The 27,081-nt window shown below is 37.0% G+C and overlaps 1 protein-coding gene across 3 annotated transcripts; it reads left to right on the forward strand.

Moving 5' to 3' along the window:
- On the forward strand, window positions 1-27,081 carry sbk2 (SH3 domain binding kinase family member 2). 3 transcript variants are annotated; one of them, XM_031905378.1, is made up of 5 exons: window positions 1-106; window positions 12,788-12,964; window positions 13,341-13,391; window positions 22,864-23,015; window positions 24,703-27,081. In XM_031905378.1, the coding sequence occupies exons 2-5, from the start codon at window positions 12,799-12,801 to the stop codon at window positions 25,264-25,266; spliced, it is 933 nt and encodes a 310-aa protein (XP_031761238.1). In that variant the 5' UTR covers window positions 1-106; window positions 12,788-12,798; the 3' UTR covers window positions 25,267-27,081. The 3 variants fall into 3 exon arrangements, with proteins under 3 accessions (XP_031761238.1, XP_002938316.1, XP_031761239.1); XM_002938270.4 differs by lacking the exons at window positions 22,864-23,015; window positions 24,703-27,081 and adding an exon at window positions 15,231-17,609 and having other exon boundaries at window positions 13,341-13,543; XM_031905379.1 differs by lacking the exons at window positions 1-106; window positions 22,864-23,015; window positions 24,703-27,081 and adding exons at window positions 10,193-11,113; window positions 15,231-17,609 and having other exon boundaries at window positions 13,341-13,543.

Here is a 27,081-nt window from a genome sequence, read left to right on the forward strand (position 1 = left end):
GACCAGAATGCACACTTTAGAAAGATAGATTGAAGTCACTGTGAGGACCAGACACACAAGAGCACAAGCCAAGTCACAGCACAGCCTTTGAACCCCAGGAAAAGAGGTGAGAGAGGTGACTGCATACACAAACATACACACATATAGTGAGAGCGACAGGGAGATACTACACAGCATGCTTTCATTTCATTTCACAAGTACATGCAGGTGTTTCTGAGAAGACGCAAAAAGCTAATAGCATAACATGTGACATGGCGTAGTAGCATTATTGCAACAGGTACTGAGCTGCCGTGTTAAAGAAAGCACGTTATTGCCTACCGAAAATGAGGATAGTGCCAATGATTTATGCATCTGACAGTGTGAATTAAAATTACAGTTTATGTCTTTCACAATGTGCAGCAGGAATTAAGGAACGTGTAAAAATAATCAAGAGCTGTTTCTGGCATTCTGTTGCAAAGTGCAATTTAAAAAAAAAACAAAAAACATTATTTCAAATAGTAAATGTTTCTTTATCTTAATGAATATTATGATTGATAATATGAATGAGTTTTACTGCTTGCAATGCTATAATATGTAATGTGTGCATATTGTATGAAAACCACAGTAAAACGTGTATAGTTTTTTGATGTTAGTAAAAGTTTAATTTTAAATAGAAATAGTGTGAAAGGAAACATTGTGTCAGCTGCAGATCAGCATTCGTGGCTTTCCAGCAATCCCGGCGTGACAACCAAGGAAAAAATATTGTTTCAGAGAATGTGCATGAGTGTATATTCTAACACCTGTTTATCAGTGTGCCTTGCGTTTGTGTAAACACAAATTAAATGTCACTTAGGGCTCATTCACATCAGGGTTTTAGCTGTGTGTTACCCTAAGGAGGCCATCTGCACCTGCAGTATATATATCCATCTGAAAGAGCCCTTAAGACATTTAGTAATATTTAATTATTAATTTAATGGATGCAATGATAGTTTACTAAAATATTTTGCATAGTAAATGATCAAAAGTAGTTTTATTTGCCTGTGTAAAATGCATTGATAAGTGTATTTTGGACAGAAAAGCCACTTTTTATTTGTATCTCTGTTTTGTTACATATCAGAAAAAGCATAACTGTTGTTGTATTTTTATTTGTATCCCTGTTTTGTTACATATCAGAAAAAGCATATGTAAAGTTGTTAATGTCATTAATGGCAAACATGTTCTGTCACATTTCAAGAAGAGACACCATTTTGTACGTCATGGAGGAGAGAGAGGTGATTTAGATTAAACCTATTTAATATGTAATTGGAGTAATTTACAGAAAAAAAGCTGTTTAGAGCAAGGTGGAATTTTTGAAAAGAAGTAAAGTCTGGAACAAGATGCAGTCATTTGAAAGAGACAGGAAGTGCAAAAGCAGAGCCTGCAGGGCAGAGAGGCCAACACAGGAAGTGCTCAGTGACACAGTGAGAGGGCATGAACCTAACTCTAAGCAACAATAACACATAGAATAGCCAACAGTGCATTGTAAAGTACATCATTCTTTTCACCATGATTGCAAAAAATTGATACACAGATTTACCTCATCTTGTTCATGATGATATCTATATATACATTTCTTAGTTTAGCTGTGGAAATGTGGGTATGAAGCAGAAATCAAATCCAGTCAGACTGAAAATGCAGCTATGTATTTTAATTTTTTAGCTCCATTTAGTTTCCCACATTTGCACTCTGTGGCATCTTTTTTAATAAAATAATACAATTGTGTTTCCTACCTTGATTTTTTACCCCAAATGAGCTCAATTTGCTCTTTCCATTACTCCTCCTATTAGTTATGTAATTACACTTCATTTTTTAGTATCATATTTGGAAAATGAAGTATATTTTATTCCAAGACTGAAATACTGACTTACTGATCTACAGTAACCTCTGCCATATGAGGCTCCATAGCACTGCTTGAAAAGCTGGACAGCACCATTGGCTTTCATTTGTTATTTGTCATTGAACAGCTCTGTATAATACTGAATCATGTTCTTTTCAGAAATAACTGAGTGCCTGGTATGCCATTATGTTGTACTGTAGTTGATACCACAATGGAAATTCTATTCATGGAACATTCCACTGATAAGTTTGCTTTTGTACTAACCCTTTAACCAATGCGCTTTTCCAAAACAATATATATACCCTTTCTCCATCAATGGGCCAATCTGCTGGTTGTAGTTTTACTATATCAGCATATTGCTAATATAGAAATAGTCCAATCTTTGCTCTTCATCAGTTTAAAGAATCATTTCCCTAATCTGAAAGCTGAGTAAATTTAATTTAGCTATTAATGGTTAACTAAATTAACACTGAAATTACTGCCAGCAAGTGTTAATTAAAGAAATTTAAAAAACATTGCCCTTGTCCAGTTCTTATGGATTCTAATGCACGGTAGCTTTTGTCAGCCAATAATAAATAGGGGGATCTGTCACCAACACATAAAAATCTGTATAAAAAAAAAGAAGCAAAATAAACATAAAACCCCAAATCTTTTATTAAAACATAAATACCTGTTATAAATGTATTCAAAAATTGCAGCTGTCAGTCATATTTCAGGAAATTACCTTCATTTTCCATTCAGCACTTACTAGATATCATTGCATTGATGTATCCTGTACATGGGCATGGGCATCAGGTGCCAGATTGTGGAGCATAAACAAGACTTTGGGATGATGCAAAGCTTGTCTTAATAACAGTGTTTACAAAATGGCAGCTGCCTGCTTGCTGTGATTGTGTACTTACAAGACTAAGGGGAACAAGATTTATATAATTTATGTAGGGTAAGTAAAGTTTATTTTGCTCAACTAACATGATAAAAAAAAGGCCAAAAGCACATAGTACAGCAAGGTAGATAAAATAAGCAAATACCAATAAAAACATTGTTAGAATTGGGAAAAATTGAATATGGGAGATTAAGATTAACTTAACATGATGTTAACATTTCTGTAAGAAATACAAAGCCTCTAATTATCAATAGTGACTACCTGGTCCAGTGTTCTACTTGTGCTCTAATTTTTAAGAAACAGTGAAAGCTCCTCCTGCTTTAAGATATGATATTATTCACTAGTAGTGACCAGAAGTCATTAATTTCCTTTTTGGTTTAGTTTAAGGATTCCATAAGGCAGACATCACTTTAGAACTTTCTCCATTCATTTTGGAATTAACATTACCCTTAACAGGCATTAAACTTGTTATTAACCTTGTTTGTTTAAATAATACAGCAATTCTTGGATTTTTACATTCTTTATATGTTATTATTGCAGACTTAAATTATATAAACATATGGAACAAGGTAATCCCACCCCAAATAAATGTCTGAAACAGTCACCCTTGAAATTGTCAGTGCAACTATATGGCAGTGGGTGCAGAAGGTCATTAGGAGTATGCGTATACTTGACTGTATCTATTTTTGAACCTTATGCTTCCTTCCCTACAGAAATGCATTTACACATTAGGAAACATACCAGACAAATTAACAGATAAAGAAAATTTAATTTTAATTGCTGTTAAATTTTACCATTGCTTAAAATGTTGTGCAGGGGGAAAATGCACACTTTTTCATTGTACAAACTATAAACTCAGTACCCTCATAAACTCGTAGGAACCATCTTCTAGGGCAAAAAGAGATTCATTTATGTATAAAATATGGTGGTGAAATACGCCTAAAACTGAGCAATAAGTGCAGCAACATATTTGGTCAAATATAACCCGGATGATCATATATGGTGTTATGGAGGTTAAGTTAATATGGGCATGGTGCTATTTTTACACCACATGGTTCCACCCCCTCGAAAAACACAGTTGCACATGACGTTTAAGTGCTTTAATGAAATTTAATAGATGACAGGACTAAGGAACAAAAATACCTAATGGCACTTGTCTATCATTATTAGTGTGTAAGTGTTAGCGATGACCCAAGCTCATGCAAAAAACAAGGCTCGAGAGAATATTGATATATTCCATTTCCGCATTTACATCCACTTTTCAGGTCTCTTCAAATGTATTAATTAATGCTTCCAGTAGTCTGCTGCTGACACAATAGAACTGCCTTGTGGGCCCATTACCCAAGTAATGCGTTTTCTACCGTGTTATGTAGCTGCTTTTTTTGGGATTAGCCGCCTGTATGTCTAAAATGAGGCAAAACACACTTAGGGCTGTGGCACACGGGGAGATTAGTCACCCATGACAAATCTCCCTTGTCACGGGCGACTAATCTCCCCGAAATGCCATCCCACCAGTGAAAATGTAAGTCGCAATGGCATACGCGGCCACCGTGATTTCCCGAAATCGCGGAAGTTTCCTCTCAAGGCAACTTTCGCGATTTCGGGAAATTGCAGCACCGCGTATGCCATTCCACCAGCAATTTAAATTTTCACCGGTGGGATGGCATTTCGGGGAGATTAGTCACCTGCGACAAGGGAGATTTGTCGCGGGCGACTAATCTCCCCGTGTGCCGCAGCCCTTATATGTATAGATGTTAGATACATAAACAAAAAAGAGATGACAGTGTTTTATATATACATATAGAAATGCATTTCCATATCAAAGAGCACACAGGCATAAGCAATATATGCAACGATACAAACAATTTAATTATTGGCTTAAGATTAAAAAATAACACAGCCTGTGATATTTTGCCTTTGGAGAATTTACTCTTACTTTGTGCAAACTATACATGCAGTGATAGGAAGCATGAATTAACAGTTTAAGTTCTTGGAAAGTAAGATTATTAATATCCTCTTCCTTAAAATAACCGGTTTTCTGTGATATGATTCCTCATTATCTGTCCCCAAGTATTAGGTCTCCTTTGCTTTACACAGATTGCTTGGATACAAAGTCGAGTGCATTTATATGTTTAGGACACTTGGTTTGTACATACCATTATAATTATGTGCAAACATATCTTTTAAAGTACTAGCAGCTGCTAGACTGTCAGATGATTGCTATTGCAAGTCTGTCATTCATTGTTGCACTATGGGAAAAAAAACTTCTTATGGTAAGTGTCAATACACACTTTCCTTGTGGTTTAGTAATAAGTTGTAAAATGTGCATTTATGCCCCCAGAGTTTTTAGAAGTAAAGTACTTTCCTTTTAACTTTGAAACGATAAAAAACACAGTCAGGCCACCTGCTTAATGTTTTATTCTCTCTATTTGTCAGCAACTTTAAAGTGAGAATATGGTTTGCAATAAGATATTCACAATGTGTACATTATTAGTAATAAAAAAATTTTATAGCAATATGTATAACGCAAACAAAATCTGTTTAGCAATATTACCATACCAGTATAAAGCTTATACTATGACAGGAGGTAATGTATTATTCTTAGGTCAAGTGAGGTTTGTAATTTTGTTTACAGTATATTTATACATTATTAATATAAATTATTTACTTTTAAATGAAAGCTCCACTATGTGCTAAACAACGATAGTGGTACAAAAATGCACAACCTTAACGATTTTTCCTGTGTCCTAATTATTTTGCCTTTGTGCAAATTTAAGATATACTTTGTGAGCACATTACAACTTAACCAAAAAAGATTGTGTGATTTGATGTATGACAGTGAATATAATAAAATGTCTTAATGAAATGAGTTCTTTTGAGCACAAAATATTATGACGCCTTCAAGCTGGTCTTAACATACACAAATTAGCTGTATAATAAAATGCACAATGAACATTTTTTTGCATTGTGGAATGCAAAGTTAATTCGGTTTATATCTGTTATTACACAGAGACCATAGTCTCTTAAATGTAAAAGCAACAGTTACTGAATCTTTTATTGCTCCTAACTATCTTAAATATATATTATCCAGCATCCTGGTGATAACATCTCCATGTTTTTCATGCTAAAATAGCAAATAGATCTTAGTTGAATCTTTTATTGCTCCTAAGTATCTTTAATACATATTATCCAGCAACCTGGTGATAGCATCTCCATGTTTTTTTATGGTAAAATAAAGGATACAATTGGCAATGCGACTTTTTGGGAAAGCACCAATAAGGTGTTTAAAAGCATAAAACTTTAATTTGACCTTTGATAACACCTGGATTTCATTATCACAGCCCAGTTTTCAAAAAGGTTCCCTAGACAATTAGGGCAGATTTATGAACATGTGACATTAGAGCTCAGTACAGTAAAATTCCACTGTTCTCTATTCATTTTTATGAGATTTTTTGAGGCATATTTAACAAATGGTAAACTCAGACTTTCACCCATTGATACATCATCATATACGCATCTACACACAGAGCGTTGGTTGTGCTGACCGGCAATCACAGCTTCCGCCTGCATCTAGCTAAACAGAGAGGAGATCTGAAAATGCCCATGTTTCTATCCACTGCCACTCCGTGTAGCTACACGCAGGGAGAAGCTGTGATGTCAATACAGCTATACAGAGAGGCAGAAGGTAGAGGATTCGCTTCTCTTAGCCTCCAGGAAACAAATAGAGAGGGCAGTGGAATGTTACTGTGGGGAGCTCTAATTTCACACTTTGATAAAACTACCCCATAGTGTTATAAGAGCTGTTAATATCAAAGTACACTCAAACATTCTTTTTCTTGGTGTAAAACTGTCTATTAATCTAATAAAGTGTTACACCTTGTAGTCCCATTAGAGAGATATTATCACCCTTTGCCCATTCGCAGGCTGTCAAATGTCATACAATCACATTTTAACTAAATAAAGCATCTAGACTTACAGGTCACTAACGAAACAAAAGGATGGATACACGAAGGTTAAAAGATATACTGAAAGCATATTGTTCCCAACAGGTGTGTTTTATGCATCAAGCTGTTAACATCACATACATAAAAGGCTGGGCTTGTGTGTAACAGACCTCTGTGACTTTGAGAGCAGGTTGGTTAATGAGGCATGTTTAGCAGGAGCTGCAGTGACAAACACTGCTCATATTTAGATTTCACGAGGATTTGTGGCTAACGTGATGCTGGCATGTGCAGTGAAGCTGAACGAAGACACCATGAATTAGATGGAAACTGTAAGGCAGTTGAACTAATACATTACATTCAGTTCCCAATTTTATGGTTTACAAATGTTCTAAAGAGTTCAGCAATTGAAGCAATATAACATGTCTAAATGTAGCTTACTTATGGTTACCCATACAATAAATGGTGAGAAAGATAATAAAATTATATGTACATTGGAGGAGAAGATGAAGTGACAAAAGAATTGCCATTTATTGTGTAAAAGTATTTGTAACCCACATTTAAGAGTGATAAATTACACTAAAAATTGGCTAAACAGTCCAGTCATTAAATTAGGGATAGTAATATAAATATGAGCTTGTTTATGCAATATATTTTTTATAGAGACCTACATTGTTTGGTATAGTTTTCCCTTTAACATATAAACTGTTTGAAGACACTGTGCTAAGAGTGAGGCATGGCAATGGTCCCTTTAAAATTCATGGTATACATATTAAAAGAGGCATGTACATATAATCTAATATTTAGTTGCAATACTTAGCCTTACACACACCAGACAGACATTAGCCCCTTTTCCCATAAAAACGTCCACATAACTAAACAAATGTCATCTAACTGCCCATAAAAGTATTTTACATAGGCATTCCTGCATGCTATTCTGCTCATAAAATCAGACAGTTTAATTGTTGTTGTAGATGACTGTTTGAGATTTGCAGTGGGACACTTTCCATTTACCAGCTGGATTCTGTTTTGTCAGAGATATCAGATTTACAGTTTTCACAGCAATTAAGTCACTATTTTAGATATGCATTCTGTGGCCTGTTAACTGTGTAATTCTGTTAAGGCAAAGAAAAAGGAATCCCTAGAGCTGGAGAAAGCTGGCTAGAAGTGTGCATGACGGCGAGGAAAAAGGAATAGGTGGTCTGGAAAGTCTATGAGCTCACTTTAGATAGATGAGGAGCAGAACATTTGTGTGGACAGATAAGATGTCAGCTCAGCGGGGGAACAGTAGCACAGATGAAGCTGTTATGAACTACTGCTTTATAAGACTCTTAATAAAGTGGTAATGGAGGGAAAAGGAATGCAGCTCAGTTATTCTCAGGATGACCTTGGTATCATGTTTTGTGTTTTCTTGCTGCCGATGTCAACGCTCATTAAGTTTATATATGTTTTTCACTCCAGATGATGGTTTGTGTGTGAGACCAAAAGTCAAGTAATAAACATTTCTTTTTTTTTTAATTGACTTTTTTGTTTGGCAATTCTATAAGCAATGGATGGGTCAATGCACCCACAGCAAAGATGGGACCCAGTAGTGCACCAAGCATGGCGCCTTAGATTAATGGTATTAAATTTGCTAGAAAAATTAGGTTTATCATTATCAGCTGATATTGGACGATTGGAAAACAAAATTTCTTTCAAAACACTGATGCATGTGAAATCATAAGTAAAGTGTGTACAATACCATCAAACAGAAGGGCCCATTTACCAGCAAGTACATTTATCTGTGTTTTTGCAGCATAATAGCAGTCACAAGGAGGTGATCAGAAAACATTTAGGTCTAAATCCTGCTATCTATGTATAATGTCCTCTAATATACAATACAGTCCTCTAATGCAATGTCACCTTGAAAGAAAGAAAGAAAGTTTCTATTAGAAAGTGCTGTGCAGAAACCTCTTGCTGGTGTTATTTAAGTCCTTGACATGTCTTTTCTTGCCTGTTAGCAGTCATACTGACTTGCTGCTCTTACTGCAGTTGGAAACAAAATCTGGCAAATCACGAGGACCTCTTCTTCATTTTAAAGGGCGAGGTGTCTGCCAACAAGAAATAAAGAGCCCAAATGATTCCCATCCTAAATGTTGTAAATAGAATGTGTTAATTACTTGTTACCAAATATTTGCTTCTTTAGTGGCAAGTGGGATAATAATTACCAGTGACGGACATTATTTTCCAATCACACAATTTACTGAAGTTGCTTTACCTGTGAGCTCATTGAGCTGCTAATGACTCCTGTAGCACTATCTGCTCTGGCATTGTAATTTACAGTGACCACTACCTAGCTGGTAAATAAAAAATGAGATTTAAGAAAACTCATACTGGAGAATAACACTTGTTATTACAATGTGAATGTCATCACATTTATTAACACTTTCCTGACAGTCAAGGAAGTTGTTTTCAAGTCCAAAGTCCATATGAGCTCTAAATGGCATGGTTTTGCTCCCCTTTGCTGATGCTTGGGGCAGGGTATTATGAGTAATGTATCAGTGTTTGCAGATGACACAAAACTCTGCAGACCAGTCAATTCTATCCAGGATGTGACATCCTTGCAGCAGGATCTTGACCAACTGGCAATCTGGGCAGCTAAGTGGCAGATGAGATTTAATGTGGATAAATGTAAGGCCATGCACCTGGGATGTAAAAATATGCAAGCCACTTATACCCTTAATGGGACTGCACTAGGCAAATCCATAATGGAGAAGGACCTTGGAGTCCTTGTAGATAATAAACTTGGCTGTAGCAAGCAATGCCAGGCAGCAGCTGCAAGGGCAAACAAGGTTTTGAGCTGTATTAAAAGGGGTATAGATTCACGGGAGGAGGGGCTTATTCTTCCCCTTTACAGAGCGCTGGTAAGGCCCCATCTAGAATATGCTGTCCAGTTCTGGTCTCCAGTGCTCAAACGGGACATTATTGAGTTAGAGAGGGCCCAGAGAAGGGCAACAAAGCTGGTAAAGGGTATGGAAAGTCTCAGTTATGAGGAAAGACTGGCCAAGTTAGGTCTGTTTACACTGGAGAAGAGGCGCTTAAGAGGTGACATGATAACTATGTATAAATATATAAGGGGATCATATAATAACCTTTCTAATGTTTTATTTACCAGTAGGTCCTTCCAACGGACACGAGGGCACCCACTCTGTTTAGAAGAAGGGAGGTTCCATTTAAATATTCGGAAAGGATTTTTTCTGTGAGAGCTGTGAAGTTGTGGAATTCCCTCCCCGAATCAGTCGTGCTGGCTGATACATTATATAACTTTAAGAAGGGGCTGGATGGATTCTTAGCAAGTGAGGGAATACAGGGTTATGGGAGATAGCTCTTAGTACTAGTTGATCCAGGGACTGGTCCGATTGCCATCTTGGAGTCAGGAAGGAATTTTTTCCCCTCTGCGGCAAATTAGAGAGGCTTCAGATGGGGTTTTTTGCCTTCCTCTGGATCAACTAGTAGTTAGGCAGGTTATATATAGGCATTATGGTTGAACGTGATGGACGTATGTCTTTTTTCAACCCAACTTACTATGTTACTATGTTCTGCACATGTGGAAGGAGCAGTAGTAAATGGCTTCACATGTTTTTATTGCAGCAATAGTCTCAGGGAGAAGTAGGTTGGTCAAAATACCTGACCTAGCATTTTATCTGAATGTATGGGAAATGATCTCTTTGCTACATGATCCACCAATTGAGTATCAGCAGATTAAATTTTCAAATATTTGATTATCTGCAATCATAGGATCACAGGGTGGTTTATCAAGAAATGGACCTGGCATATATGACAAGATGGTAAGGGACAAACTGCCCACCAAATCTAATATATGGCCAGCTTTTAGAGAGTCAGGCAAACAAGAGTTTTAAAAGAAAGGAAGAGGGTAGATGATAACATGCAGACTCTGGCAGATTAGCACACCACAGGGAGAGTGGGAAACTGAAATAATAATAAAATACAATCAAGGAAATGTACGGAAATATAACATAATCCGGTGCCCTTACTGAAACTGTGCTTCATTCCTCACATTGCTGAATGTGTCAGTAATGTAATTACAACTTGTCCAATTGGTGTCCATGTACAGCGAACAAATATGTGGAACGAATAATGCATGTGAACTTAAAGGGCTCAAGTGTACTTCAGTAGGGCTATCGGATTTCTCTGCGTATAATGCCCTGAAACCAATCTGTGAGATTTTTAGCTCTCTATGCAATAAACACACTGTAAAACAAAGTTTTCCTTAAGACCTGTATCCTTTAGACAATTTAGCACATGAAAATGGAATGTGCCAACGTAAATATTTCCCGTTACAAGGAGAAAAAAAATAAATCCATAATCCCACTGCAAAGGCGATGTCGCCCCTCTCTCACGCTGAGCATGTGACGTTCTATAGTGGTCACTGAGGTACGACTCTGTAGCCAATATTTTCCTTGTTAGATTGTTAGTTCAGCTAATTATATCAGAATGCTTTGCAATAAGGGTGGAAAATAAAACTGCAAAAGAACAAGTATAACAGAATGCATGAGATGCTGCTGCAGTATAGGTATGGGACCTGTAATCCAGAATTTTCAGGACCTGGAGTCTTCCAGATAATGGGTCGTTCTGTAATTTGGATCTCCATAGTTTGTATACTAAAGTATAATTTAAACATGAAATAAACCCAATAGGATTGTTTCTCCTCCAATAAGGATTAATAATATCTTAGTTGGGATCAAGTACAAGGTACTGTTTTATTATTACAGAGAAAAAATAAACTTGTAAAAAAATGTAATTATCTGAATGGAGTCTATGGGAGATGGGCTTTGTACAGGCTTCCTGTAATTTGGAGCTTTCTGGATAATGGGTTTCTAGAAAACAGATCCCATACCTGGAGATCTGAAGCTAAATGCAGGACCAGAAGCCTTGTCCGTATCGCTTTACTAGGATAGAGCAGCCAGTGCTAGAATAGAAAATGCAATGTTTTGCCTACAACATCTCCCTTCACTCCACTACTCTAATTACTTACTGCAAAGATCTTTTGACAGTCCCTGGCTGCACTACTGCGAGACCATCATCGCTGCTCCAAGTACTGGACAGCAGGAGAGCAGTGTGCAGGGTAGTTTCCACCCGAGGTTAGCCTTAGTGAGAAGCAAACACATGAAACAACCCCGCACACTGCCAGAACCAAGAGCAGCACTGATTTGAAGTAGTTCAGCTGTCTAAAGATTTGTGTGCTCAATGAAAGGGGGAATTGCAGGCAAAAGATTGCATTTTTTATAAAAATTGTGCAGATTTTTTAATGAATGTATATCTAAGTTTTGTCTTTACATCCTCTTTAACATTTCATTTTCTAGAACTAGTACCATAACAGTGTTGTGACTAGGATTACCCCCTAGAACAGTGATCCCCAACCAGTGGCTCATGAGTAACATGTTGTTCGACAACTCTTTGGATGTTGCTCCCAGTGGCTTTAAAGCAGGTGCTTATTTTTGAATTTCTGGATAGGAGACAAGCTTTGATTGCATAAAAACCCAATGTAATTGCCAAACAGAGCCTTCTGTGGGCTTACAGTCAACATAGGGGTTATCAAATAGCCAATTATAGCTCTCATTAGCACCCCCAGGAACATTTTTCATGTTTGTGTTGCTCTCCAAAACCTTTTCCATTGGAATGTGGCTCACAGGTATATAAGGTTGGGGATCCCTGCTCTTGGAAGACATGAGACATGACATATCTTATAAATAATTCTACATAATAAGATCTATGCAATATGTTCCTATTTCATTGAATGATTTGGCTACGTATGGGATCTTATGACCAGCTAAAATTTAAATTTAACACTGATGAATGAAAAGAACAAAATGTGCTGCACACTGTATGCTCAGTGTGTTTTATTCGGGGATAGAAGGATTTTGACGATGTAAGAACTTTGCCTGCCAGGAAGTGTATGTGAAGGCAAGAGACTGACACAATTATTATATTGCCATTGCAGTAAAATCTATATTACTATTCATACAAACTCTATAAATGCACATATTGATGGATTATAGATGTTTGAATAATGCCAATGGTAATACCATCTGTCCTGTGTGTTACTAGGTCATATCACTATGAATCTTAACAGTGGTCTTGAAGCAGCCAATATGCTGGATGAGATGATGCAACTGACTGCCCAAACGCTGACCAGTATGGAGGTGTCGGATAACTACAAAGTCATAAAAGAGCTAGGAAGGGGGAAATATGGACAGGTGATATTGGTGATCCATCGCCAGAGAGGTAACATCCAAACAAACAGATACTGAGGCAGGGCCTAAAAGCAATGACCCAATGGTTAAAGTTCATCTCATGTTCCAAAGTAAGAAAGACTACTAGCATGGTGCTATTCAGTTCTCTGTGTTAAAGGTCTAGAAAGCAGTTTAATGTTCATACCCAAATGATCAAACCATTTAAAATGATAACTCTATTAGGTGCTAAGCTGTTTATTAACCACTGCACAGTGAATGTACTACTATTAAATGAAGGTAAAATGAAACATTTCTATAAAACACGAAAATGTAAAAGAAAATTTGTATGTAAATGTAATTGCCTATTTCTGAGAGACTTGTATATTTTCTTTTTTTTTTTAACAAATAACTCTATTATTTTCTTTAAGGAACACCAATGGCTCTGAAGCTTCTTCCAAAGATGCACACCAAAAAGCAAAATTTCCTCTATGAATACTGTGTTGCGCTAACCCTCTCAGCCCACACAAACATCATTGGCATGTTCGGAATTGCATTTGAGTCTGCAGAACATTATGGGTTTCTGTATGAAGCTGCTCTGCAGAGGGATCTGATCTCCATTATTAAACCCAGAGTAAGAATCACTACATATATATATATATACAGGTGTGGAACCTCTTATTCAAAAACGCTCGGGAATCTGGGGTTTTCCGGAGAAGGGGTCTTTCCGTAATTTGGATCCCAATCCCTTGTCTACTAAAAATTATTAAAACATTAAATACACAAAACTGGATGGTTTTGCCACCAATAAGGATTAATTACGGTATATATTAGTTTGGATCATAACAGGTTTCCAGGTAACAGATCACATACCTGTACTGCATGTATAACATACAGTTATTTAAATAACATTTTATTCTAGGGTTGACATGGTCATCCCGTGATCATACATCTTAAATCTTACAAGGGGTAATTATAGGTGACTGCAATGTTTATATTCACAAATAAAAAAGAATCATGTACATGATCTAAGTAGCTTGGTATTAGATCCTAAAGACTAAGCACCATTGATGGTATGTTGGTGTATTATATAAACCATGCCATACACACATCCAGCATGCTGAAGTACACTTAGGGACCTATTTATTATGCTGTGTAAAAATTTGTTACACATTGCCAGCCTTTGCTGTGTAAAAATAAAATTGGAATCATTTTTTTACATGTTTTTTTCTTCCACTGGAACAGCGTAAAACCTGGCGTTCGGATGGCAAACTTTGCCATTTATTTTACACTATTTTTTCATTTAATTTCATTTTACACAGCATAATACATAGGCCCCTTAGGCTTCTATGGTCACTAGACAGGCACCATTCGGTATCACTACTATTATTAATGTTTGTAGTGTTTGTATGGGTATGCAGTTCATGCAGTTATAATATGCAGTTAAACCTTGCATTGAAGCTATGGACAATGGAAAGAGTCACAAAGAGCTCAAGGTATCAGATGATTTACCCTCACTTTCAACACAATTCATGATCAGAGACTTTGTAACACTCATGAAGCAATCTGCAGCTTGCTTCCCAAGCAATAAGCTAAGAAGAAAACAGGTATACAGTGAAACCTCAATTTTACATATCTTGATTTTAAGTTTTCCTGCATTTTACACCATTGTTTTGTGGTCCCACTACTACAGATATGGGACCTTTCTGTAATTCATATCTCCTAAAGTCCATTAAAAAAACGATTTAAACAGTGATCAAACCAATTAGGATTGTTTTGCCTCTAATAAGGATTAATAATTTCTTAGTTGGGATCAAGTACAAGGTACTGTTTTATTACTACAGGGAAAAAGGAAATCATTTTTAAAAATGTGAATTATTTGATTAAAATGGAGTCTATGGGAGATGGCCTTTCTGTAATTCAGAACTTTCTGGATAATGGGATTCCGGATAAGGGGTCTGATACCTGTATATAACACATAATAAACTTCCCTGATTTTACATTTTCCCGGATTTTGCACCATTTTTTCTGGTTCCCTAAAAAACTTAAAGTGGGGGTTCTACTGTATATACCCAGAAAACTGCATGGGACGTGGTTTGTTAGTTATAAGTCTTAGGTAAGTATAATAATAAAGTAACCTGAATGATTATGGGGATGCTGCAGCCTTACTATTTACTATTTTTTTGTGGGGGATTTATATATAATTTAAGTTCTCTAATTATAAGAAATGCTTCTTTTAAATAAGAAGGTCTTGTAATCTGTTGGATTTGTCTTTGTAGTACAATAAACTGTACATATATAGATTTTTTTCTTCCCCATAGGAAGGAGTACCTGAACAAGCAGGCAAGCAATGTACTAAGCAACTGGTCAGTGCCCTTGAATTCATTCATAGCAGAGGACTGGTCTATCGAGATGTTAAACCAGAGAATGTGCTACTCTTTGGCCGGGACTGCCAGCGCATCAAGCTCACAGACTTCGGTTTAACTCGACCCCGAGGCACAATGCTGAAACTGGTATCAGGAATTATCCCTTATACTGCACCCGAACTAAGTAACACCAGGAATGGGGAAGGAATGCCCATAGATTTTGCTCTTGATTCTTGGGCTTTTGGGGTTCTTCTCTTCTGTCTCATGACAGGATATTTTCCTTGGGAGAAAACACTTCCTTCTGACCCATTCTTTGAAGACTATGTGGTGTGGCAAGAAACAGGCAGCAGCGAAGACTTATCCCGTCATTGGAAGAAACTGACTGCAGAGTCTATGGACATGCTCAGCAAGTTAATGGCTCTGAATCCATCTGAAAGAAGCCCTGTCAACAAGGCCTTAAAATATTTGGACTCTCCATGGAGAGTTGACAACTGGAGAGCAATAGAAGGACTGGATTGATGGCTGTCCGTACCTTCACATTAAATACAATAGGAACTCCTTGAAACATATATGCATTAATTAAGGGCTATTGTAGTTCATTGTAGTCCAAGTAAAAGGAGTTTTAGTTTCCCAATTTTACCGGATTACTTTTCCTTAACTAGCTGTTTCTTTGGCAGTCATTCCTACCAATTTACAGCATTCTAGTCAGTCACACTTAAACCTAGCACTGGCCAAATCAGTCATACTGGGAATCAAACATAACTGTCTCAAAATCTAATTGTGTTATTTCTCATATTTAATAAGGATTTCAGTACAGATTGTGCAGTAGAAGGTAGGTCTTGTTAAGTTGCCACTGGGTTTTTCATGTTAGCAGCACAGTATATTAAACATGCAATCTTTTAGAAAACAGAAAAACTCATTTAACTGCATACAAAGCATATTAACTGGCCAAAGAGGGCAGCTTTGTAGTTTTATGTTATAAGGTATTTTTTGGGTTATAGACAGGTGTTTATGGAAAATACAATGGGATCACTTGGTACAATCACCATTTGTACAGCAAGCACTTTCCGTCTTGTTTCTTAATACCTGTGTGAAGATATTCTTCAAAGTAGAATGAAGATCTAAAATGTATTTTATATATATATATTATATAGAATTGTGCAGTTATGTATTACTTCTTCTTGCGCTTGAGAATCCACATATTTTATTTTAGCCTACTGCTTCAGTTCCTCCTTTGTGAGAACTAACTTATACATTATCAGTTGAATGGGACTCATGTCTTGTTTCCATATGTAACAATTATAGTGCCTACTTAGCATAATGATACAGGAATGGAATCCGTTATCTGGAAACCTGTTATCCAAAAAGCTTAGAATTACGGGAAAGTCATCTCAGATTCCATTTTAATCAAATAATTCACATTTTTAGAAATTATTATCTTTTTTTAAAGATAAGGTATAGTAATAAGACACCTTATCTGTAAACCCCCAGGTCCCGGGCATTCTGGCTAACAGATCCCATACCTGTACTTATTTGACCAGAGAGGCTGTATAACTGGATTTGTTTTCTGCAACATTTACAGGGTACAATATTCAAAATATTCTTACCTAAATGACTTGTGCACATATGCCTATGTTTTGCATGAGTGTATATTGATCCAAACCAAAGATACCTGGGCAGCAATATATAATGGAATTCATGTCTTGCAATGTTAAAGGGTAAACGATAATTAACTCTGGCAGTGGGAGTCTGAAAATTAAGGGTTAAATTGTAAAGAAAAGCCTAGATAATAGTCAAGGAATACAATGGTTTTATTTAAGCATTGTTATGTTACCTGTTCCTGAAGCTTGCCATACATGCTTTGGCTGATATCAACCACACTGCTTGACCATCAGGGCATGTATAGCAGGTTCAACAGACCATCTTACAATTGTGTTGGATCTAGATCAGTGATATTCAACCTTTTTTACTTAAAAAAAGCATGTATGTAAAAAGCATTGGTGGAGTAAAACTGTGTCTCTGGGCTTCCAAAACTTACCTCCAAGCCAGAAATGTAAAAATGGGCACCTACTTTAAGGGCACTGGGAGCAACATAATAGGGGTAGTGGACAGCATGTTGCTCACAAGCCACTGGTTGGGGATCACTGATCTAGATGATCTGACATAGTTAGAGAGTGCATGGTGCATCAGCAGATAATGAACAGTATCCATACATATGTATGCCTATTTCTATGGTATTGATAAAGGACTTGATAAAGGGCCTAGGGCGGCAAAAAACGTTGCCCGTCATACATGTGTATGAGCTAAATAAACACACTTCTACACTTCTGTAAATTACTGGTGTGCTACGGGATTTTTTATATATATTTGTATGACAATGGTCATCTATATCCAAACAAGAGGTGGAACAGTATCTTTGTTGTAATCTTGCCTTGGACTACAATAGTTGCTAAAGGCCTAGTATAAAGGAGCCAGTGGTGGTCCTGACTCCTGCTTGGGTTCAATATAGGAATGCAAAACCAGTCTCTTTTTTGCTTACCCTTGTCTTTCCACTATTGTTAATTATGTTGCCTTTCAGCAATCTGCAAAAATATTTCAGTTCTTCAAATACCTACATACCATTGTTGTCACTGTTTACAGAGAAGCAGACGTCCATTTTGCACTGGTAATCTGATTATCTCACACGCAAGATTCATCCTGACCTATCTATCCACTCACATACAGACCCACACTGACCTATCTATCCACTCCCATACAGACCCATACTGACCTATCTATACACTCACATACAGACCCATACTGACCTATCCACTCACATACAGACCCACACTGACCTATCTATCCACTCACATACAGACCCACACTGACCTATCTATCCACTCACATACAGACCCACACTGACCTATCTATCCACTCACATACAGACCCATACTGACCTATCTATCCACTCACATACAGACCTATACTGACCTATCTATACACTCACATACAGACCCATACTGACCCATCTATACACTCACATACAGACCCATACTGACCTATCTATACACTCACATACAGACCCACACTGACCTATCTATACACTCACATACAGACCCACACTGACCTATCTATACACTCACATACAGACCCACACTGACCTATCTATCCACTCACATTCAGACCCATACTGACCTATCTATACACTCACATACAGACCCATACTGACCTATCTATACACTCACATAGAGACCCATACTGACCCATCTATACACTCACATACAGACCCATACTGACCCATCTATACACTCACATACAGACCCATACTGACCTATCTATACACTCACATACAGACCCATACTGACCTATCTATCCACTCACATACATAAACCCACACTGACCTATCTATACACTCACATACAGACCCACACTGACCTATCTATACACTCACACACAAACCTATACTGACCTATCTATACACTCACATACAGACCCATACTGACCCATCTATACACTCACATACAGACCCATACTGACCTATCTATCCACTCACATACAGACCCATACTGACCTATCTATCCACTCACATACAGACCCATACTGACCTATCTATCCACTCACATACAGACCCACACTGACCTATCTATACACTCACATACAGACCCATACTGACCTATCTATACACTCACATACAGACCCATACTGACCTATCTATACACTCACATACAGATCCACACTGACCTATCTATACACTCACATACAGACCCACACTGACCTATCTATACACTCACATACAGACCCATACTGACCTATCTATACACTCACATACAGACCCATACTGACCTATCTATACACTCACATACAGACCCATACTGACCTATACACTCACATACAGACCCACACTGACCTATCTATCCGCTCACATACAGACCCATACTGACCTATCTATACACTCACATACAGACCCACACTGACCTATCTATACACTCACATACAGATCCACACTGACCTATCTATACACTCACATACAGACCCACACTGACCTATCTATATACTCACATACAGACCCATACTGACCTATCTATACACTCACATACAGACCCATACTGACCTATCTATACACTCACACACAAACCTATACTGACCTATCTATACACACACATACATAAACCATATATACCAACATCAATACTAACTGTAGATTTTAGTATCACAATAGCCTTGGATACTATGCTTGTTCAGGAACTGATCCAAGCCCCTCTTATAGGCATTAACAGAATCTGCCATCAAAACATCACTCGGAAGAGCATTCCACAACCTCACTGAAAAACCACCTACCCTACTCTGATTTATCATGATTAAAACAACAGGCAAAAGTGTGTCCAGCACAAGCCCTATGTATTGCACTCATGTTGAACAAGTGATGTACAGATTTGAATGATTGTTTTGAGTTAATATGACAACTGCTCAGTAAATTGACAGCAACCTCCTACTTTTATTTTATATATTTTCTCAAATATTATGGACAGCTGAAAACCCCAAGCCTGATGCGCTATACAAACCTAGGATTTCTCTCAAAAATTAGGCCATAGATCATAGTTGTCTTGTAATAAAAGTGAATATATCAGGCACAAAATAAATATCTAACGTGATATCTTATATACTGTGATATGCAATAGTGAATTTGCGCTACAACGTGCAGTGTTATTCTAGGGTAACTTTGCCATAAAATATTTATTGTGCCAATAGCAGTAGCGTAATGTTCCCAATCAAAAAGTGAAAAAAAAAAAATAGCTGAGGCTAACATTACTAACACAACATTGATAAAACAGGTCTATGAATTAACATCTAGTTCAGGACAGATGATAGGCACATGGAGTACGCTCGGAGGATTATATTCAGCTCTACAGATATATATATAAATCTCAAGCACCCAGATATTTCATTGTAAAACACTGCCAAGGATTCGTTATTGCTCTGTGTCGGATAACAGATGTATGTCTCACTTTGAGAATAGAGGTGCATTAACATTTTTAATTTTGGGTACCATTTGGGTACTGTTTTTCCATGTAGATTAAAAAAAACCAAAAAAAAAATAGCTGAGCAGTGAAATTTTAATCAATTTATTCCCTGGTACACAACCAACATGGGCTGGGTGTGTCCCTTCCAGGTATTTTTATGGCACCCTGCCTGCCTCTGCAGCATAGACTACAGTGTATGACATGACTTTGATATAATATGGATGTAAAATAAGAAACGGGACTCAAGACAGATCAACCAGGGAAGGCCCTTGCAAGTTAATTGCGAACGGGCAACATTTCAGTGCACTGAAGCCCCTTTATCAAGCTTAATAAAGGGGCTTCAGTGCTCCGAAATGTTGCACGTTCCCAATAAACTTGCAAGGGCTTGCCTGCTTGATCTGCCTTGAGTGCCGTTGCTTATTTTACGTTTGGACTGTTTGGGAGGGTGCCGATCCCTCCAGAATTCACCGTTTGGAGTGCCAGGGTGTGCGGGTAAGATTCCTTTTTTACATTGATATAATCTGGCCCACACAGTATGGCACCTTATTGGCCAACTACATGGGACATTTTAAACCGCACTGAACCAGACAATTTGCACTGATTATGAAGTTAATAACCAATGGCAGAACATATATCTGTACAACACAAATACATGCTTTCAAAATAAATGAAACTGTGTTAAAAATAGTAGTAAATTCTAATGTTTTATTAGTTAGGGGTTTTTGGATCCTTGCAGAATATTATGTATAACATGTAGTGTGTAGATTTTGAATGTGCACTTATTTATTAAAAAACGAGATCATGTAATAACATGAAGTAAAAACAATTGGAAATCACATTCTAACCATCATTTTAAGTCTGCCATATTTCAAATTGATAGAATTGAAAAATTGATTGATTTTTGCTTATGCAATTTCCATTGACTTCTACATGAACTTGCAAGCTTTTAGATGCCAAATTTATATACAGGCATGGGATCTGTTATCCAGAAACCCTTTACCCAGAAAGCTCCAAATTACAGGAAGGCCATCTATCAAAGACTCAATTTTACTATAGTTATTACTTTAATCAAATAATTCACATGATTAAAAATGATTTCCCTTTTCTCTGTAATAATAGCTATTTGGAACAGCTGAATTTTCATCACTGCACAAACATTTCAGCCCAAGAATATTCATCACACCAACCTGCAAACCCAAAGTTAGGCCTTCATTTCAACAATTTCGGTAAAAAGAATAGGGACCTGCGTACCTATAAACCGATAACAACATCTCATATTCAATTTGGAGAACTGTGTGCTGAAATTATCAGTGAAGCTTTCTGTTGCAATATTTGTGAAAAATTTGTAATTACATCACAATAAGTTATACTGGTTTACCGGCTTTCCTGATCAGTTTAACAAAATAATGTGTCTGCCTTAGTCAGAAGGTCCCTGTTCCATAGACAACACAAATTAAATTTGTATCAGACCTGTAAAGAGCTCTACGGATAAAGGGGTGCCAAAATCCAAGAGAAACCAATTCATTAAAACTCCACTAGATCAAACAAGGGGACCTAAAGTAGACGGTATCTTATAGATATAGATGACTAATTATAGCCACAAGTTAAATATTTGGGATCATACATTATTAACAACTCTGTTTTTTTCAGAAAGACCCAACATGTGACACTTGACCAGGGATCCCCAATGATTTTTACCCGTGAGCAACATTCATATGTAAAAAGACTTGGGGAGCAACACAACCATAAAATATGTTCCTGGGGGTGCCAAATAAGGGCTGTTATTGGCTATTTGGTAGCCCCTATGGGGACTGGCAGCCTAGAGGAGGCTCTGTTTAGCAATACACCTGGTTTTTATGCAACCAAAACTTGCCCAAAAGCCAGGAATTCAAAAATAATCATCTGCTTTGAGGCCACTGGGAGCAACTTCCATTGGGGTGGAGAGCAACAGGAGCCTATGATTAAGTGCCCTTATGGAACGAAACACGTAAGGCTTCTGTTTGTAAATTTTATGTTTGGATCAAATAAAATGTAAACTTTTTATGAAGACTACAAGCTGCTTTTCCTGATTTTTTTGATGATCCGTGGATACCAGAGTGCCTGCCTGCTGTCTCTTTTTCTACTAGTAACATGTTGCTCACGAGCCACTGGTTGGGGATCACTGCACTAGACCCTGACAGTTTTGTGGTTACATGTGTTGTTGAGTCTTTATATTCTAATATATTTCCGTTGAAGAGGAGTACCTATAATAAGGACACAAATACTTTCTTGTTGGATCTACTACTTTTTCCTTTACCATAACTATTAAGTCTTTGATAATACTGTACTACAGACCTTAGTACAACAAAAAGCGGCAAATGTGCCTCTTACACAAATCTATTTTTGGATGGTGGGAGAGAAGTAATTTTCTTGTGGGATCTTTTATTTTACACATCTTACATAGATTTATTGATGATATATTTTTTGTTTGCAACCGCTCTAGATCACTGTGCCTGGATTGTTTTGGGATTTTGAATAAAAATTATTGTCATAAGACAATGAAGGAATTTTGGAAAAACAGCTTTTGTATAAAGATAAAAATTTCATAAATTTCCTCTATGAATACTGTGTTGCGCTAACCCTCTCAGCCCACACAAACATCATTGGCATGTTCGGAATTGCATTTGAGTCTGCAGAACATTATGGGTTTCTGTATGAAGCTGCTCTGCAGAGGGATCTGATCTCCATTATTAAACCCAGAGTAAGAATCACTACATATATATATATATACAGGTGTGGAACCTCTTATTCAAAAACGCTCGGGAATCTGGGGTTTTCCGGAGAAGGGGTCTTTCCGTAATTTGGATCCCAATCCCTTGTCTACTAAAAATTATTAAAACATTAAATACACAAAACTGGATGGTTTTGCCACCAATAAGGATTAATTACGGTATATATTAGTTTGGATCATAACAGGTTTCCAGGTAACAGATCACATACCTGTACTGCATGTATAACATACAGTTATTTAAATAACATTTTATTCTAGGGTTGACATGGTCATCCCGTGATCATACATCTTAAATCTTACAAGGGGTAATTATAGGTGACTGCAATGTTTATATTCACAAATAAAAAAGAATCATGTACATGATCTAAGTAGCTTGGTATTAGATCCTAAAGACTAAGCACCATTGATGGTATGTTGGTGTATTATATAAACCATGCCATACACACATCCAGCATGCTGAAGTACACTTAGGGACCTATTTATTATGCTGTGTAAAAATTTGTTACACATTGCCAGCCTTTGCTGTGTAAAAATAAAATTGGAATCATTTTTTTACATGTTTTTTTCTTCCACTGGAACAGCGTAAAACCTGGCGTTCGGATGGCAAACTTTGCCATTTATTTTACACTATTTTTTCATTTAATTTCATTTTACACAGCATAATACATAGGCCCCTTAGGCTTCTATGGTCACTAGACAGGCACCATTCGGTATCACTACTATTATTAATGTTTGTAGTGTTTGTATGGGTATGCAGTTCATGCAGTTATAATATGCAGTTAAACCTTGCATTGAAGCTATGGACAATGGAAAGAGTCACAAAGAGCTCAAGGTATCAGATGATTTACCCTCACTTTCAACACAATTCATGATCAGAGACTTTGTAACACTCATGAAGCAATCTGCAGCTTGCTTCCCAAGCAATAAGCTAAGAAGAAAACAGGTATACAGTGAAACCTCAATTTTACATATCTTGATTTTAAGTTTTCCTGCATTTTACACCATTGTTTTGTGGTCCCACTACTACAGATATGGGACCTTTCTGTAATTCATATCTCCTAAAGTCCATTAAAAAAACGATTTAAACAGTGATCAAACCAATTAGGATTGTTTTGCCTCTAATAAGGATTAATAATTTCTTAGTTGGGATCAAGTACAAGGTACTGTTTTATTACTACAGGGAAAAAGGAAATCATTTTTAAAAATGTGAATTATTTGATTAAAATGGAGTCTATGGGAGATGGCCTTTCTGTAATTCAGAACTTTCTGGATAATGGGATTCCGGATAAGGGGTCTGATACCTGTATATAACACATAATAAACTTCCCTGATTTTACATTTTCCCGGATTTTGCACCATTTTTTCTGGTTCCCTAAAAAACTTAAAGTGGGGGTTCTACTGTATATACCCAGAAAACTGCATGGGACGTGGTTTGTTAGTTATAAGTCTTAGGTAAGTATAATAATAAAGTAACCTGAATGATTATGGGGATGCTGCAGCCTTACTATTTACTATTTTTTTGTGGGGGATTTATATATAATTTAAGTTCTCTAATTATAAGAAATGCTTCTTTTAAATAAGAAGGTCTTGTAATCTGTTGGATTTGTCTTTGTAGTACAATAAACTGTACATATATAGATTTTTTTCTTCCCCATAGGAAGGAGTACCTGAACAAGCAGGCAAGCAATGTACTAAGCAACTGGTCAGTGCCCTTGAATTCATTCATAGCAGAGGACTGGTCTATCGAGATGTTAAACCAGAGAATGTGCTACTCTTTGGCCGGGACTGCCAGCGCATCAAGCTCACAGACTTCGGTTTAACTCGACCCCGAGGCACAATGCTGAAACTGGTATCAGGAATTATCCCTTATACTGCACCCGAACTAAGTAACACCAGGAATGGGGAAGGAATGCCCATAGATTTTGCTCTTGATTCTTGGGCTTTTGGGGTTCTTCTCTTCTGTCTCATGACAGGATATTTTCCTTGGGAGAAAACACTTCCTTCTGACCCATTCTTTGAAGACTATGTGGTGTGGCAAGAAACAGGCAGCAGCGAAGACTTATCCCGTCATTGGAAGAAACTGACTGCAGAGTCTATGGACATGCTCAGCAAGTTAATGGCTCTGAATCCATCTGAAAGAAGCCCTGTCAACAAGGCCTTAAAATATTTGGACTCTCCATGGAGAGTTGACAACTGGAGAGCAATAGAAGGACTGGATTGATGGCTGTCCGTACCTTCACATTAAATACAATAGGAACTCCTTGAAACATATATGCATTAATTAAGGGCTATTGTAGTTCATTGTAGTCCAAGTAAAAGGAGTTTTAGTTTCCCAATTTTACCGGATTACTTTTCCTTAACTAGCTGTTTCTTTGGCAGTCATTCCTACCAATTTACAGCATTCTAGTCAGTCACACTTAAACCTAGCACTGGCCAAATCAGTCATACTGGGAATCAAACATAACTGTCTCAAAATCTAATTGTGTTATTTCTCATATTTAATAAGGATTTCAGTACAGATTGTGCAGTAGAAGGTAGGTCTTGTTAAGTTGCCACTGGGTTTTTCATGTTAGCAGCACAGTATATTAAACATGCAATCTTTTAGAAAACAGAAAAACTCATTTAACTGCATACAAAGCATATTAACTGGCCAAAGAGGGCAGCTTTGTAGTTTTATGTTATAAGGTATTTTTTGGGTTATAGACAGGTGTTTATGGAAAATACAATGGGATCACTTGGTACAATCACCATTTGTACAGCAAGCACTTTCCGTCTTGTTTCTTAATACCTGTGTGAAGATATTCTTCAAAGTAGAATGAAGATCTAAAATGTATTTTATATATATATATTATATAGAATTGTGCAGTTATGTATTACTTCTTCTTGCGCTTGAGAATCCACATATTTTATTTTAGCCTACTGCTTCAGTTCCTCCTTTGTGAGAACTAACTTATACATTATCAGTTGAATGGGACTCATGTCTTGTTTCCATATGTAACAATTATAGTGCCTACTTAGCATAATGATACAGGAATGGAATCCGTTATCTGGAAACCTGTTATCCAAAAAGCTTAGAATTACGGGAAAGTCATCTCAGATTCCATTTTAATCAAATAATTCACATTTTTAGAAATTATTATCTTTTTTTAAAGATAAGGTATAGTAATAAGACACCTTATCTGTAAACCCCCAGGTCCCGGGCATTCTGGCTAACAGATCCCATACCTGTACTTATTTGACCAGAGAGGCTGTATAACTGGATTTGTTTTCTGCAACATTTACAGGGTACAATATTCAAAATATTCTTACCTAAATGACTTGTGCACATATGCCTATGTTTTGCATGAGTGTATATTGATCCAAACCAAAGATACCTGGGCAGCAATATATAATGGAATTCATGTCTTGCAATGTTAAAGGGTAAACGATAATTAACTCTGGCAGTGGGAGTCTGAAAATTAAGGGTTAAATTGTAAAGAAAAGCCTAGATAATAGTCAAGGAATACAATGGTTTTATTTAAGCATTGTTATGTTACCTGTTCCTGAAGCTTGCCATACATGCTTTGGCTGATATCAACCACACTGCTTGACCATCAGGGCATGTATAGCAGGTTCAACAGACCATCTTACAATTGTGTTGGATCTAGATCAGTGATATTCAACCTTTTTTACTTAAAAAAAGCATGTATGTAAAAAGCATTGGTGGAGTAAAACTGTGTCTCTGGGCTTCCAAAACTTACCTCCAAGCCAGAAATGTAAAAATGGGCACCTACTTTAAGGGCACTGGGAGCAACATAATAGGGGTAGTGGACAGCATGTTGCTCACAAGCCACTGGTTGGGGATCACTGATCTAGATGATCTGACATAGTTAGAGAGTGCATGGTGCATCAGCAGATAATGAACAGTATCCATACATATGTATGCCTATTTCTATGGTATTGATAAAGGACTTGATAAAGGGCCTAGGGCGGCAAAAAACGTTGCCCGTCATACATGTGTATGAGCTAAATAAACACACTTCTACACTTCTGTAAA

This window comes from Xenopus tropicalis, chromosome 7 (assembly GCF_000004195.4).
Source record: "Xenopus tropicalis strain Nigerian chromosome 7, UCB_Xtro_10.0, whole genome shotgun sequence".
NCBI classification, from domain to species: domain Eukaryota; kingdom Metazoa; phylum Chordata; class Amphibia; order Anura; family Pipidae; genus Xenopus; species Xenopus tropicalis.

What these genes read in the sequence shown, in the direction of transcription:
- sbk2 (XM_031905378.1), top strand. Translation starts at nt 12,799, where the DNA reads ATGAATCTTAACAGTGGTCTTGAAGCAGCCAATATGCTGGATGAGATG. An exon ending in GGTGATCCATCGCCAGAGAG is followed by an intron (nt 12,965 to 13,340) that starts GTAACATCCAAA and finishes ATTTTCTTTAAG; the next exon opens with GAACACCAATGGCTCTGAAG. An exon ending in TCTCCATTATTAAACCCAGA is followed by an intron (nt 23,016 to 24,702) that starts GTAAGAATCACT and finishes TCTTCCCCATAG; the next exon opens with GAAGGAGTACCTGAACAAGC.